General features: G+C 37.0%; 1 protein-coding gene across 4 annotated transcripts; it reads right to left on the bottom strand.

The window, feature by feature from the left end:
* Window positions 1-1,751: 1,751 nt before the first annotated feature.
* Window positions 1,752-15,961, bottom strand: LOC112094497. 4 transcript variants are annotated; one of them, XM_024175474.1, is made up of 10 exons: window positions 15,821-15,961; window positions 15,646-15,731; window positions 15,389-15,536; window positions 5,280-5,718; window positions 5,057-5,187; window positions 3,969-4,050; window positions 3,356-3,414; window positions 3,066-3,118; window positions 2,694-2,727; window positions 1,752-2,507 (listed from the first exon to the last, which is right to left on the bottom strand). In XM_024175474.1, the coding sequence occupies exons 1-10, from the start codon at window positions 15,917-15,919 to the stop codon at window positions 2,442-2,444; spliced, it is 1,197 nt and encodes a 398-aa protein (XP_024031242.1). In that variant the 5' UTR covers window positions 15,920-15,961; the 3' UTR covers window positions 1,752-2,441. The 4 variants fall into 4 exon arrangements, with proteins under 4 accessions (XP_024031242.1, XP_024031244.1, XP_024031243.1 ...); XM_024175476.1 differs by having other exon boundaries at window positions 1,752-2,469; XM_024175475.1 differs by having other exon boundaries at window positions 2,700-2,727.
* Window positions 15,962-17,020: the final 1,059 nt, after the last annotated feature.

Below are 17,020 nucleotides of genomic sequence, written 5' to 3'. Positions count from 1 at the left end.
AGGCATCTTCTCTAATTTTGATGCTGATCAAAACAAAGAAATGTTTCGAATTCGTAATATTTAGAGATAAGCTAATTAATTTGACCCAATTTTTGTGTATTTAAAATCTGCGACCTGTAATATATGTGTGAGTACGTACTACTATATATGGTAAGTACTATAATAATTAGCTTATTTATTTGACATGCATGATCATGGCCATAATTTTCTCGTAGTCCAAATTTAAAGCAAAGAACAAAGAACAAATAGCATTGGCCTATGTGTTAAAAAGTGCATAAAAATAAACGGATAAATTTGAACATACGTGGAATTTGCTAGCTAGCTAATGGACTTGGAATTTAATTAATACAGGAAAATTAAATCACATGTTACAATGGTAAGTGTCTGGTGACTCATTACTAAAAGGCTAATCACCAGATTAACACGGAGATTATTTTAAGGCTCTAAATTCTAATCACTATCTGAATGATTATAGTTGTGTACTCATCTGTTTACCAGCTGCCTTTCCTTAATTTATCTTTCGCTTAATCATGAAGTATTATATATATATATATATATATATATACACACAAAAAGTAATAATATCCATTAATGAGAGTAAGATAGAGATCTTGTTATAATTAATTGGCAATATTAGTCCTTCGTTATTATTAATTAGCAATATTAGTCCTAATACACTTTCTTATAATTTCACATCGTAACATTTAAGTCAATGTCATAACAACGTATATCAATTTAGCTAAATTTGTATAATTTGCTACGTATAGAATCTTTGGCATACTCAGATGACCTCAAAGGTATATATAGGTAGGAATATTACCAAGGAAATCACAAGAACAAGAGAAAAGGAAGGAAAAAAAAAAAAAAAAAACGGTCTAATAATATGTGTGTCGTTCTCTCAAGAGATCATGATCAAATTAGTTTATTTAAATTAGCATCCCGAAATTGAGTATATAACTAAAGTATATATAACTAGTGAATAATACTAGCGATACCAACTTAAATCTCAATTATTGTATAATTAATGTTGTATGTGAATTGTTATTTTTTTTATTAGTGGGTGTAAAAGATTGTCACGTCAATTAATGAAATAAATTGCACATATTAATAAAAAAATAACAACTCACGTATCACATCAATTATTAAAATTTGAGTTAATTTATTAAAATTTAAGTTGGTGTTTCTAACATTATTCATAATTAATATAGCAACAGTTTGGATTGGAGGCACTATTTGTTGGCTTTTCTCGACAAAGACTGATGGAAATCTCTTGCACAAACAACTAAAAAGAACCGTGTGATACTAATATGAATGATTGGTTATTTTTAAACATCAATAACTTCGCTATCGTAAAGATGCAAAGCTTCCACATATTTCATAAGTTTACATAATATGCAACATTATTTATTTATTTTTTATTTTTTATTTTTTGGTAACAAAGAACCGTATGTTGGTTTAATCGACACGAAAACCGTGTCATTTCTGATATCTATATATATATATATATATATATATTATAATACAAATAATATGTGGCTGCAAGGTCTTTCAAACAAGAAGTATTGGATTATTATCAGTAAACATAATACGAACCATTTAATGAAATCCAATATTAGAGATTGAAAGAGATAATGCATTTCTTATTCGAAAAAAAAAAAAAAAAAGAAAGAGATAATGCATTGTCTTCAGTCTTCTGTTCTCATCAATCTCATAGTCCGCAGTACATGTCAATTCTTATATGTCGATATTTTTTATTGTAAAAGTTTGTTTCTTGTTCTTAATACATAATAATTTTGGGAAGTTACATACGTTGGATACATTAGAGACAGACACTATACTTTAGAAGATTTTTTTTTTTTTTTGAGCAATATACTTTAGAAGAATTGCCATACTGCAAAATAGATTACATCTATACCATAAAAAATAGATAATAGATTACAGTTCTTAAATAAAGAGGACAAAATATAGGCCCAGCAATCCAGGAAAGAAAATTCCGCTTCAATCAAGGGTTTCCGCTGTTCAAGTGCTTGCTTCAGCTCCAGGTCCGTTCTTTTCATCACTTGAATCACAGTTATCTCAAAAAAAAATTTAAATTCAACTTATATTTTTTTTTTACATAAATTCACATTTTACTCGTCTCCAACTCAAGCCCGCAAAAGGAAGTTAAAGAACAGGGCCTAAAGCAAAGCAAATAGACCTGTTGTTTGCTCCTGTCTCTCTATTTTACTTACCCAGGCGCTAGTCCGTAATATGCAATGGACTTCCCGGAATGAACATGCAAGTTGGCCATACAGTAGCTCAATAGACGTGTATGACTGATTGGCTCTCTTCGGGATCAACTTTGATGAGTAAAACCAGCATTTGTTCACCCTCAGTACTGAACACTCTCTTCTTGTTGTAGAACTCTTCGGACTTAGTTATTCAACTCTTCTTTGAATCTTTTAACTCGAGTCCTCGTCACCGGACCAACTGGAAATTGAATTGGATCGTGAGTATTTCTTGTATTCCTGATGTCCTCGTCAATATGGGATTCAATGAAATGCTTAGTACAAGTCTAACCTCCGATTTCTAAGATTTTTCTTATTTTTAGATGGATTTGTTCTATAACTAGAAGACTCTTCTCAAAAATAAATAAATGAGGACTCCAAAATCGTCCTTAAATTTTCACATGAAAAGAGCCGCAGTCAACTGACCTTTACCTTTTTTTGCTTTTTCCGGATCTCCTTCCTAACAAGAGAGGCAAAGAATTAGCAGCAGCTAAATATACTTTGAAGTCCTCCTTTTAGAAGAAAAGGAGAGGAAATTTATATACAGCAGCGTTCTTGCAAAGAAATTGCATTTAAACAGTAACATAAAACAGAAAATAACTTAAAAGAAAAATGTCAAAGCAACATCAAACGTTGCAATGAATTTTTTAGTTGCATCTAGATTAGACCAAATTACATGGATCGTTTAGAATATTTTAGGCTTTGTTTTGGCTTCTAACAGAGATTAATATCTGCATTCTATTTCCAACCAAAAAAGAAAAAGAAACATTTGTTCAATAGCAGTTATAAGGTACAGACCTCTTGGCAATACAATCAGGCAGGTCTCCTAGAATTCCAGTAAGGTTACGTTCCTGAAAACACGTCAAGCAATAAAACTGAATTTCCATCCAGATAAGTTATGAGTTTGCACGAAGTTAAAGTTAAATACAAAAGGTTATATATCCAAAACAACCCATCCAGATGCGTTACATGTGTTTCGCTGCTGAAGAGAAAATTCGTTTGCTAACTACTAAGAATATGTTAAGTGTTTGATACGTACAAGGTAAAAGAAAGTTAGAAACAATGAGACACCACTAAACAATACGAACCGAATCATAAACTGGCATTTGGTTCCGCCAGAATTCCATGGTTGGTAGCAGTAACCTCCCTGTAACGTATTCAAACAAAACAAAACTTATGAGCATGATTCAAGCAATGCAAAACTCGCATCTTCGTGTCAGTAGCTTTACAAAGACAAATGAGAATGTCAATCATCAATTGCTATTGCAGAAATATCCTTTTACATAACTGATGTAGAACCAAGCGAAAAGAAATAGAATTTGACAAAAATAGAACGAGAACCGAAGAGGAGGGACTCTGAAATCTCAATATTCATTCATCAATCATGTCTAACTTAAAAATAATATAGCTAGGATTACTTATAGTGAACTGAAACCTAATGATAAGATCTGATAGACTATTCATCATACAAGATAAACTTAATGAAAATCTAAATAATCCTCATAGATAAACATAGTCTTAAATTCCTATGTATATTAATCTTACTCCTCAATCCTCATCAATAATATACCACACGACGTTAGAGAGAGAGAGACTTAAATTCTAATTATATAAATCTTGTGAGAGACAGAGAGATGAAGGTAAATTCCAAATTATATATATATTCGGAAAGTGACAGAGATATAAGGGCAGCAAAGCCACCAGATCTGGATTGTCTAACAGTCGAACATTCTGGAGAAAATATAGACGTTATTGCTTTTTCTTCCGGAGAATGTGGAGGTACCTAAACAGAGAAAAAAAAAAAAATACATCAAGCTTTAAATAAATTGCACACCACTGTAGAGGCTCTAAAAACAAAATTAGTATACTTGTACAGAAATCTACAACATCAATTTGTGACCTGAAAGGCTGAAACGAATGTTCATAAACACGGCTAATAAATAATCCAGGATGACTTTCAAATTGAAAAAGGGGAAAATTTCATTTTGGTACCTTGTAGTATATTAAAATATGAGTTTGGTATCCTCTGTTTTTAATAATTGCATGCCGGTACCTCAACTTTTTAGAAAATCTTCTTTTGGTACCTCAAGATAGTTTTTTAGGACACAAAAAGACAAAATTGCTCTTTTTATTAAATACATAAAAAGCTTTTTAAAAAATCTTAAACACACAACCAAGATTTTGCTTTATGTTTGGGATAGAGTGAAGTTTGGGTGGTTGGATGTAGGTTTAGTGTTTTTTTTTTTTTAAAGTTTTTTTTAATATATTTAATAATAATGTTAATTTTGTCTTTTTGCATCCTAAAAAACTGCCCAAGGTACTAAAAGAAGATTTTCTAAAAGTTCGAGATACCGGCATGAAATTATTAAAAACAGAGGGTACCAAACTCATATTTTAATATAACACAGGGTACTAAAATGAAATTTTCCCTTGAAAAAAATATACAGGTTTCCATTATTCATTTGCAACATTATCTAGTCATACAGACATACCGAATTCAGTTTACATGTTAAATAAATCTAGTCACACAGACACCGCATACGATCAAATTCAACACAATAATCATTCTTTTTACCTCAAAATCAGAATGGATGATTTTGTTTATGGTACATTAACAATTAACTAAAATCAAAATGTTAATATTAGCATGAACACTTTGTAATGAAAAAAAATATGAAATTATTTTTTGACCATGATGCAAATTAAACTACAAATTAACACAATCCAATTTCAATTATTTCAACCAAAAGTGTATAAGACAAATAAGTATGTTACTATCACCAGCTTACTTGTTTCTCAAACATAATTTTCCTCTTTGTTTTCTTAAGTGGTGTGCTTTCTTCCTTAGTGTCAAATTCTTCCTCAGTGTAAGTTTCTTCCTCAGTGTTAGTTTCTTCCTCAGTGTCAGTTTCTTTTGCAGCTGCAACATTCAACACTGTGAGTTCGATTTTTTATGATCAAGACCGAAGTGTGAACTAGCTAATCAACTAAGAAGCCCAACCCGAATAATACCTTTACTATTCACATTTTTGGGTTTTCTTCCCTGTTTAGATTTGGAAGTCTGATGTGGACCATCTTTTACAGATCCATCACCTAGTTTTTGAGCCACATTTGCATCCATTGGCTCTTGAAGTTCATTTCCAGATGCAATGAGTATGCTTCCACCTCCTACTTCATTTTGAACAAGATTGTTCTTAGGATAAGAAACTACTGGAAGAGGATTCAACGTATTGTATCTAGAAGCCAAACCCAAAACTACGGTTGGCCTATCCTTCGTTTGGCTTCTAATTTTAGCCAACAAGTGAATGGGAGATTTCTCAGACACGTCCAGTTTCCTCCCAGACTGAATAGTTCCACCTAAGACACGTCCAGGATTCAACTTATTGCTATCTTCGTGAATGGCATATTTTTGCCAGTTTGGAGGAAATCCGAAAATAAAATCATTGAACACCTGTTTGAGTTAAAACGCAGATATGAACACCAAATCCAAATGTCACCCAAAAAAAAAAGAAATGAATATAAAAACCCATATCAAATTTATAACTGAATTAACTGGTGAGCACAACATTATAACCGCTGCACATTTAGGGCATGTCTGCTTCTCATTAAGGTAAAATTAAGGTGGAAAAAGTTAGGCGAAATGACCTATTGTTTTTATATTGGCAATGCGATAGCTTTTCTGCAGTGTAATTCTCCACATTCACCAGTGAAGAATATACATATATATATTATATATAATATGAATATTGGAGCAAATGGCAGCATTCCATTAATTCCAAGAAGTAAATATATACAATTGTCATGGAGTCGCAAATCAATACTAATCTCCTAAAATAAAGAATTGACAATCAGTAGCTAATTGACAGCTATTTATACGTTATTCTAATCCCTAGAATTAGGCAATTGACTCAATCTACAATAATGATAAATTATTTACAATGATTGACTGTTGTTGCCTTCTATATGCCCCCTCAAGTTGGAGCTCCTAGTGGAGATTCCAATCTTGTCCTTGAGATTAAGAAATTGAGTACGTGAGAGTGGCTTTGTGAGCGCATCAGCCAACTGATCTGCGGAGGAGACATGGGCGACACGGAGGGCACCACTTTGGACTTGTTCGCGGATGAAGTGAAAATCAATAGCAACATGCTTCATGCGAGAGTGAAAAACTGGGTTGGAACAAAGATGGGTGGCTCCAATATTGTCACAATAGATGACCGGAGCTTGCGAAGTCTGTATTCCAAGTTCATTAAGAAGTGAACAGATCCAGCGTAATTCGGCAACAGTGGCCGCCACAGCACGATACTCAGCTTCAGTTGACGAGCATGCAACTGTGCGTTGTTTCTTAGAGCTCCAAGAAACTGGACTGCGACCAAGATAAACAATATAAGCACTGGTTGATGTGTAGTCATCTTTGTTACCAGCCCAATCAGTATCTAAGAAGGCATGGAGAGATAGTGTTGGGTTGCAATGAAGTACTATTCCATGATCAGATGTGCCACGAAGGTATCGAAACAGGCGTTTGGTGGCATTCCAATGATCTATCGTAGGTCGGTGCATGAACTGAGAGAGCTTATTTACTGCAAATGCAATGTCAAGCCTTGTGAGAGTTAAGTATTGAAGACTACCAACAATTGTTCGGTATTATGAAGCAACTGTCAAGGTGGTGCCATTGTGAAGACTCAGAGTTTGATCTGTTCCCAAAGGTGTAAGAACTGGTTTGGCATCGGTCATGTGAGTACGTGTGAGAAGATCATTAATGTAGCAACATTGCGAGAGAAGGAGACCATGCTTGTGTGGAAGAACCTCAACACCCAGAAAATAAGAGAGACTGCCAAGATCCTTTAGAGAAAAACGTGCTGCAAGTTGAGTAACAAAACGTTGCACTACAGAGTTGTCAGTCCCTGTGATGATGATGTCATCTACATATACTAGCAAGTAGATCATGGTATTTGTATTGTTGAAGACGAACAGAGAAGTGTCCGCACGTGAGTTGTTGAAGCCCTTAGTAAGAAGAAATTGTCGTAACTCATGGTACCATGCCCGTGGAGCTTGTTTCAAACCATAGATGGCTTTGTGCAATTTGCACACATGATCTGGAAATTCTCTATCAACAAAGCCTGGAGGTTGTATCATGAAGACATCTTCAGTGAGATGACCTTGTAAAAAGGCATTGTTGATGTCAAGTTGTCGTAGCGACCATCCCTAACTGATTGCAATGGTGAGAACTAGACGAATTGTTGTTGGTTTGACAACTGGGCTGAAAGTGTCATGGTAGTCAATGCCTGGACGTTGATGGAACCCCTTTGCCACTAAGTGTGCTTTGTGCCTGTCAACAGAACCATCTTGTAAACGTTTAGTATGAAAAATCCACTTACATCCAACAAGATTGTGGGCTTGATTGGGTGGAACAAGCTCCCATGTACCATTCCGAACAAGAGCATCATACTCTTCAGACATTGCACGACGCCATTTGATGTCTTTTAGGACTTGGGTCACTGTTGTTGGTTCTAGGTCCTCAGATGTGATTAGTTGAGCATTGAGATTGAGCTTTTGGATTGGTTTGTGGATATGATTTTTGGCTCTTGTGGTCATGGAATGGGTGTTGGTTTGGTCTAGGTGGTTGGATGCAGTGGGTGGTGAATTTTGGTTTTGTTCTGGGGTGGGAATAGATGAAAAAGGTGGCAGGCTTTGGTCTTGGGTGGTGGTTGGTCGATCAGTTGAGGTAGATTGGTCCACGCGTTTGGATTTTCTGGTGTCGATGTCATTTGTACAGAAGCAGCATTTGAGAGACCTTCCACTGATGATTTAAAAAAAAAAAAAAAAAAAGATTGACAAAATTACCTTTGTCGTGGCAGTGATAATAAAAGAAGGAAAAGAGAAGGGGAAAAGACGAAGAAATTAAAGTGGTGTTTAGGTTACTAAGGGATTGACCATCAAATACAACAAGCTAAAGGAAGGAAGTCAAGAACGCACCTTACAATATCCTTGCCTTGTGGTGTTTTGTGAGGGCATAGAATTTTGGAGACAAAGCAAAAAAAAAAAAAAAAATTATTATTATTATAATAAGTAAAAAGGAGTATAGCCTGCAAGGGTGATAGGTTCGGGTATTGACTTCACCTAACTCATGCATGAGTAGAGAGAAACCAGTTTCTACAATGTGACGATGTCGTCTTTCAGAATATCCATTATGTTCAGGTGTATCTGGTGGAGTGGTTAAATGAGTGATGCCATTTGTAGCTAAAAATGAATCAAGAGCTTGATATTCCCCACCATTATCGGAGTACAGGGTTTTAATTTTGTGATTAAAATAATTTTCTACAAGTGCTTTGAATCGGATGAAGACAACAGACATGAGATTTACGCTTAAGCGGATAATACCAGACATATTTGGTGAAGTGATCAACAAAAATGACGTAGTATTTGAAGTCATCATATGAATGCACAGGAGAGGTCCAAACATCAGAGAAAATTATTTCAAGAGATTTTGTAGAGACAAGAGAAGAAATAGAAAATGGAAGCTTATGACTTTTACTACAGCTGCAAGCATTACAATGCTTATTTGTTGTGGAGACAGAAACTGGTAATTGAAATTTAGAGATGACATGTTTGTAAATTGGAGAGGCAGGGTGACCTAGGCGATTGTGCCACTCGACAGTTGTTGTCTTGACACTGGAAAAGAGAACAAGAGGGGATTTGGTTGTTGAAGAGATTGGCCACTCATACACTCCATCCTTGGTTGGTCCCTTCAGAAGTGTTGCCCCCGTGCTTAGGTCCTTCACCAGAAAACCAGAAGGTAGGAATTCAATAGAAACATTATTAGTGAGGCACATTTGAGAAATGAAAATGAGATTCTTTTTCATGGTGGGAACACACAAAACATTATGTAATTGAAAATTGCGTGTGGAGGAAGGAAGTGAGGTAGAACCAATGTGGGTAATTTGAAGACCCGTGCCATCACCAATCATGACATCGTCATGGGCATCGTACGGTGCATGAAGAGAGAGATTATCCAGGTCGGTGGTGACATGATGAGATGCACCACTATCAAGAAGCCATGATGGAGTGTTGGATGTGCCAGTTGTGGTGTAGTTGACTCGTGGTTGCCAAGGAGACGATGAACGTGGACCTGTTGGTCGGAAACCCGCTGATCGTGGGGTTGTTGGTGAATAGCCTGAATTAGATTGAGTGGAGATTAATCGAAATTGCGGGCATCGTTTGGCTGTGTGCCCTTGAGTATTGCACGCTTGACATGTTCCAAGATAAGGACGTGGTGGAGGTCTTTCAGCCCGAGAATTGTTAGATGACGACCATTGATGTGGTGATGGTTGAGTTGATGAGTTGAAAGGGGGACGCCATGGTTTGCTTCGCGGATTCACGGTTGTCGGATTTGCTGTTGCTGGAAGAGATGCTGGTTGTGGTGGTTGAGATTGACGCAACGTAGTTTCCTTGTTCAGGAGTTTTTCATGAAGCTCATCAAATGAGATGGTCGTGTCTCGAGCGTTGACAGCGTCAACGATGGATTTGTATTCCTCATCAAGACCGTCAAGGACTTTTTCAATCAAGTCCTCTTCATCAGATGGTTTGCCCAGAATTGCAAGCTCATCGGCACGACTCCTAATATATTGCATATATTCACTAATGGTACGTGAGCCTTTGATTGGATTCTTTAGTTGCTCCTTAATTTGCTTGATATGACCACGAGTGGGTTTTGCATATGTGCTTTCAAGAATCATCCAGGCATCACGAGAGGTGGTAGCACGGTTTAGGAGTGGAACAATTGCAGCCGACAATGATCCGACCATGGCGCTGAAGATTAATTTATCCTGTCGATGCCATGTTTGAAACGCTGGATTTGGTGACTCCTTGCCATTAGTGGTAATGGTGGAAGATGGTGCATTAATCGAGCCATCAATATAGCCTTCAAGATTGTAGCCTGTCAAGGTTGCATGAAATTATAATTTCCATGAGAGATAATTGGTGGGTGTGAGTTTTATGGTGGAATGGGAGGAGATGTTTATGGCAATAAGAGGATGATTAGGTTCATGAGAATTTGGAATGATTGGTTGAGAGATGGCAGTGACTGTTTGATCTTTTGAGGCCATTGTGTGAAGAAGAAGTGTGCAACAGGTGATTTCTGAGTTCAACCGTGAGGGGAAAAAAAAAAGAGACGAAGAGGAAGATTGGCTTACGATCAGGGCTCTGATACCATAATATGAATATTGGAGCAAATGGCAGCATTCCATTAATTCCAAGAAGTAAATATATACAATTGTCATGGAGTCGCAAATCAATACTAATCTCCTAAAATAAAGAATTGACAATCAGTAGCTAATTGACAGCTATTTATACGTTATTCTAATCCCTAGAATTAGGCAATTGACTCAATCTACAATAATGATAAATTATTTACAATGATTGACTGTTGTTGCCTTCTATATGCCCCCTCAAGTTGGAGCTCCTAGTGGAGATTCCAATCTTGTCCTTGAGATTAAGAAATTGAGTACGTGAGAGTGGCTTTGTGAGCGCATCAGCCAACTGATCTGCGGAGGAGACATGGGCGACACGGAGGGCACCACTTTGGACTTGTTCGCGGATGAAGTGAAAATCAATAGCAACATGCTTCATGCGAGAGTGAAAAACTGGGTTGGAACAAAGATGGGTGGCTCCAATATTGTCACAATAGATGACCGGAGCTTGCGAAGTCTGTATTCCAAGTTCATTAAGAAGTGAACAGATCCAGCGTAATTCGGCAACAGTGGCCGCCACAGCACGATACTCAGCTTCAGTTGACGAGCATGCAACTGTGCGTTGTTTCTTAGAGCTCCAAGAAACTGGACTGCGACCAAGATAAACAATATAAGCACTGGTTGATGTGTAGTCATCTTTGTTACCAGCCCAATCAGTATCTAAGAAGGCATGGAGAGATAGTGTTGGGTTGCAATGAAGTACTATTCCATGATCAGATGTGCCACGAAGGTATCGAAACAGGCGTTTGGTGGCATTCCAATGATCTATCGTAGGTCGGTGCATGAACTGAGAGAGCTTATTTACTGCAAATGCAATGTCAAGCCTTGTGAGAGTTAAGTATTGAAGACTACCAACAATTGTTCGGTATTATGAAGCAACTGTCAAGGTGGTGCCATTGTGAAGACTCAGAGTTTGATCTGTTCCCAAAGGTGTAAGAACTGGTTTGGCATCGGTCATGTGAGTACGTGTGAGAAGATCATTAATGTAGCAACATTGCGAGAGAAGGAGACCATGCTTGTGTGGAAGAACCTCAACACCCAGAAAATAAGAGAGACTGCCAAGATCCTTTAGAGAAAAACGTGCTGCAAGTTGAGTAACAAAACGTTGCACTACAGAGTTGTCAGTCCCTGTGATGATGATGTCATCTACATATACTAGCAAGTAGATCATGGTATTTGTATTGTTGAAGACGAACAGAGAAGTGTCCGCACGTGAGTTGTTGAAGCCCTTAGTAAGAAGAAATTGTCGTAACTCATGGTACCATGCCCGTGGAGCTTGTTTCAAACCATAGATGGCTTTGTGCAATTTGCACACATGATCTGGAAATTCTCTATCAACAAAGCCTGGAGGTTGTATCATGAAGACATCTTCAGTGAGATGACCTTGTAAAAAGGCATTGTTGATGTCAAGTTGTCGTAGCGACCATCCCTAACTGATTGCAATGGTGAGAACTAGACGAATTGTTGTTGGTTTGACAACTGGGCTGAAAGTGTCATGGTAGTCAATGCCTGGACGTTGATGGAACCCCTTTGCCACTAAGTGTGCTTTGTGCCTGTCAACAGAACCATCTTGTAAACGTTTAGTATGAAAAATCCACTTACATCCAACAAGATTGTGGGCTTGATTGGGTGGAACAAGCTCCCATGTACCATTCCGAACAAGAGCATCATACTCTTCAGACATTGCACGACGCCATTTGATGTCTTTTAGGACTTGGGTCACTGTTGTTGGTTCTAGGTCCTCAGATGTGATTAGTTGAGCATTGAGATTGAGCTTTTGGATTGGTTTGTGGATATGATTTTTGGCTCTTGTGGTCATGGAATGGGTGTTGGTTTGGTCTAGGTGGTTGGATGCAGTGGGTGGTGAATTTTGGTTTTGTTCTGGGGTGGGAATAGATGAAAAAGGTGGCAGGCTTTGGTCTTGGGTGGTGGTTGGTCGATCAGTTGAGGTAGATTGGTCCACGCGTTTGGATTTTCTGGTGTCGATGTCATTTGTACAGAAGCAGCATTTGAGAGACCTTCCACTGATGAAGTGTTGAGTGTTGTGGCAGCGAGAGAATCTGTGGAAATTATGTAGGCAGGTGGTAACCAATGAGAAATGATGGTTGACTCAGGACGACTGAGATGAGTTTGAGTAGATTTGAAGGGAAAGATTGATTCGACGAAATTAACATGACGAGAAATATAAAGGCGAGATGTGTTGGTATCAAAACACAAATATGCACTTTGGGAGAAAGAGTAGCCAAGGAAGACACAAGGAACGGATCGAGCTTCAAGTTTGTGATTGTTGTACGGTCGAAGCCATGGATAACAAAGACAACCAAAGGTTTTAAGTTTAGAGTAGTTGGGAGTGGTGCCAAAGATTTTTTCGAATGGTGAGAACATGTTGAGTGTGGGTGTAGGAAGCCGATTGATGAGGTAAACGGCTGTAGCAAAGGCATGATTCCAGTAGATTAGAGGAATTGAGGCATGCATGAGTAGAGAGAAACCAGTTTCTACAATGTGACGATGTCGTCTTTCAGAATATCCATTATGTTCAGGTGTATCTGGTGGAGTGGTTAAATGAGTGATGCCATTTGTAGCTAAAAATGAATCAAGAGCTTGATATTCCCCACCATTATCGGAGTACAGGGTTTTAATTTTGTGATTAAAATAATTTTCTACAAGTGCTTTGAATCGGATGAAGACAACAGACATGAGATTTACGCTTAAGCGGATAATACCAGACATATTTGGTGAAGTGATCAACAAAAATGACGTAGTATTTGAAGTCATCATATGAATGCACAGGAGAGGTCCAAACATCAGAGAAAATTATTTCAAGAGATTTTGTAGAGACAAGAGAAGAAATAGAAAATGGAAGCTTATGACTTTTACTACAGCTGCAAGCATTACAATGCTTATTTGTTGTGGAGACAGAAACTGGTAATTGAAATTTAGAGATGACATGTTTGTAAATTGGAGAGGCAGGGTGACCTAGGCGATTGTGCCACTCGACAGTTGTTGTCTTGACACTGGAAAAGAGAACAAGAGGGGATTTGGTTGTTGAAGAGATTGGCCACTCATACACTCCATCCTTGGTTGGTCCCTTCAGAAGTGTTGCCCCCGTGCTTAGGTCCTTCACCAGAAAACCAGAAGGTAGGAATTCAATAGAAACATTATTAGTGAGGCACATTTGAGAAATGAAAATGAGATTCTTTTTCATGGTGGGAACACACAAAACATTATGTAATTGAAAATTGCGTGTGGAGGAAGGAAGTGAGGTAGAACCAATGTGGGTAATTTGAAGACCCGTGCCATCACCAATCATGACATCGTCATGGGCATCGTACGGTGCATGAAGAGAGAGATTATCCAGGTCGGTGGTGACATGATGAGATGCACCACTATCAAGAAGCCATGATGGAGTGTTGGATGTGCCAGTTGTGGTGTAGTTGACTCGTGGTTGCCAAGGAGACGATGAACGTGGACCTGTTGGTCGGAAACCCGCTGATCGTGGGGTTGTTGGTGAATAGCCTGAATTAGATTGAGTGGAGATTAATCGAAATTGCGGGCATCGTTTGGCTGTGTGCCCTTGAGTATTGCACGCTTGACATGTTCCAAGATAAGGACGTGGTGGAGGTCTTTCAGCCCGAGAATTGTTAGATGACGACCATTGATGTGGTGATGGTTGAGTTGATGAGTTGAAAGGGGGACGCCATGGTTTGCTTCGCGGATTCACGGTTGTCGGATTTGCTGTTGCTGGAAGAGATGCTGGTTGTGGTGGTTGAGATTGACGCAACGTAGTTTCCTTGTTCAGGAGTTTTTCATGAAGCTCATCAAATGAGATGGTCGTGTCTCGAGCGTTGACAGCGTCAACGATGGATTTGTATTCCTCATCAAGACCGTCAAGGACTTTTTCAATCAAGTCCTCTTCATCAGATGGTTTGCCCAGAATTGCAAGCTCATCGGCACGACTCCTAATATATTGCATATATTCACTAATGGTACGTGAGCCTTTGATTGGATTCTTTAGTTGCTCCTTAATTTGCTTGATATGACCACGAGTGGGTTTTGCATATGTGCTTTCAAGAATCATCCAGGCATCACGAGAGGTGGTAGCACGGTTTAGGAGTGGAACAATTGCAGCCGACAATGATCCGACCATGGCGCTGAAGATTAATTTATCCTGTCGATGCCATGTTTGAAACGCTGGATTTGGTGACTCCTTGCCATTAGTGGTAATGGTGGAAGATGGTGCATTAATCGAGCCATCAATATAGCCTTCAAGATTGTAGCCTGTCAAGGTTGCATGAAATTATAATTTCCATGAGAGATAATTGGTGGGTGTGAGTTTTATGGTGGAATGGGAGGAGATGTTTATGGCAATAAGAGGATGATTAGGTTCATGAGAATTTGGAATGATTGGTTGAGAGATGGCAGTGACTGTTTGATCTTTTGAGGCCATTGTGTGAAGAAGAAGTGTGCAACAGGTGATTTCTGAGTTCAACCGTGAGGGGAAAAAAAAAAGAGACGAAGAGGAAGATTGGCTTACGATCAGGGCTCTGATACCATAATATGAATATTGGAGCAAATGGCAGCATTCCATTAATTCCAAGAAGTAAATATATACAATTGTCATGGAGTCGCAAATCAATACTAATCTCCTAAAATAAAGAATTGACAATCAGTAGCTAATTGACAGCTATTTATACGTTATTCTAATCCCTAGAATTAGGCAATTGACTCAATCTACAATAATGATAAATTATTTACAATGATTGACTGTTGTTGCCTTCTATAATATATATATATATATATATATATATATATATGTATGTATGTATATACACACACATATATAATATGTACACTAAAAATCGAAATTTGACATGCCTCCGAAGGAAAGCCATTGTCGGTGGTTCTCTGTTTGTTGATGAAACCTTTGATGACAATACTCACACCATCAGAAGTCTCCAGAGTGAAGACATCAAATCTTTTGGTTATGGCTGATGAAGAAAACGCTCTCAACGCTCGGTTTTGTCTATCAATCAAATTATACAGCATTATTTTCATCTAAAATTTTTTAATCGAAACAAACCCTAAATCCCAAATCAGAGAAGGAAAGAAAAATAGGGAAAAGTAGAGTTTACTCTCTAGAAGTAAAGCCGGCAATGCCCAGTCTCTTCCCTTGGAAAGCGCTTTCAGTTTTGATCAACCACCAATCGAACAAGCATACCTTTCAAAAACCCAGAAATTCAACTCACAACACAAAAGATATGTAGAGAGAGAGGAGAGAGATAGTGAAAAAGAAAAAGAAAAACTCACTGTTTTACGGAAAAAAGAGGAAGATCCGGCTCTACTGTCGTCAGTGCCTCCATGGATTGTGTCTGCCGGAGTCGGAGGAGGAGGAGAAGAAGCGGCCATTGATGACGCCGCCAAATATACCTGGAGAGCAGTATCACGAGGTCCCTATGGAGCTATACTAGAATTATAATTTCCAAACTCAAATCATAATTTAAGCGGTCAAAAGTTGATTTTCACTATGAAAAATACCGAAATATCTTCATATTTTACAAGTTTTGTTTCCTTTGCAAAAAAGTTATTGTGACATTTAGGCTCGTTCATTTCGTTAATTTGAATTTAGAATTTGAGTTTTGTTATAATAAAAAATTCTCATAAATAATCACATTTAATTTTTTTATTACAGTAAAAAACTTTCATATAAAATCACATCTCAACTCGAATCAGCAAACTAAACGGACCCTTAACTCTTTTAAGCGGTCAAAATTAATCGTTAATCAAGACAAGAAGTTATCATAAATTAAAAATTAAAAAACATAAATATGGTCAATTGTAAAATATAATATTACATTATTTTTATTATTATTTTAAGTATAAAAGTAAAAAATACCTTTTATTACAGGATAACTTTATTAATTTAATCAAAATCATATTAAAATAAAAAAATATGTATAATAAATAGTTTTTATATCAATATGATGTTTTAAGACAATGTCCTATCAACCTTTTTCTTTTTACATTATCAAATGCTTTATATGTATTTGATAGTTTTTAAAAACAACAATACTATAATTTCTTTTTGTATATTTTTTTATTTTTTATTTTTATTTTTGAAAAATAAAATAATATTTTGCTTCCACCAAGATTAACGGTTAGCTCCATCACTAACTACAACAATAAACTTTGAGTTGTGAATGAACGAGGCATGAGTATTGATACCTAACCATACATAGAATAGTCAAACCTATTTTCCTATTTTATTTTTAGTTTGTTGAAATAAGTTTTTTTAACAAAATGTGTTCCTACTTAATTATTTTTTTGTCAATTGTTATCTTTACATATATTCTATTTTAAACTAAATTCAAAAATTCTTAAATAGTTGTATAAATAAATTTCTCATTATTCGATAAACAATAAACTCTTGGAGTCTCTCTAACATGACAATATATGCGGAATACGTTACAAAACTAGTATGAAATAAAAGGATCCAATATGTTTACTTCC

Source organism: Morus notabilis, unplaced genomic scaffold, assembly GCF_000414095.1.
Source record: "Morus notabilis unplaced genomic scaffold, ASM41409v2 Scaffold256, whole genome shotgun sequence".
NCBI lineage: Eukaryota > Viridiplantae > Streptophyta > Magnoliopsida > Rosales > Moraceae > Morus > Morus notabilis.
The sequence above is the reverse complement of the archived record's forward strand: the minus strand, read 5'-3'. Positions and strand labels throughout refer to the sequence as shown.

Bases quoted from the DNA above. Each gene is read 5' to 3' on its own strand.
- LOC112094497 (XM_024175474.1), bottom strand. From the start codon at position 15,919: ATGGCCGCTTCTTCTCCTCCTCCTCCGACTCCGGCAGACACAATCCAT. The intron at 15,732-15,820 runs GTGAGTTTTTCT...GGTTTTTGAAAG, and splicing joins CCTCTTTTTTCCGTAAAACA to GTATGCTTGTTCGATTGGTG. The intron at 2,728-3,065 runs GTCTGTACCTTA...CTCTCTTGTTAG, and splicing joins CCTGATTGTATTGCCAAGAG to GAAGGAGATCCGGAAAAAGC.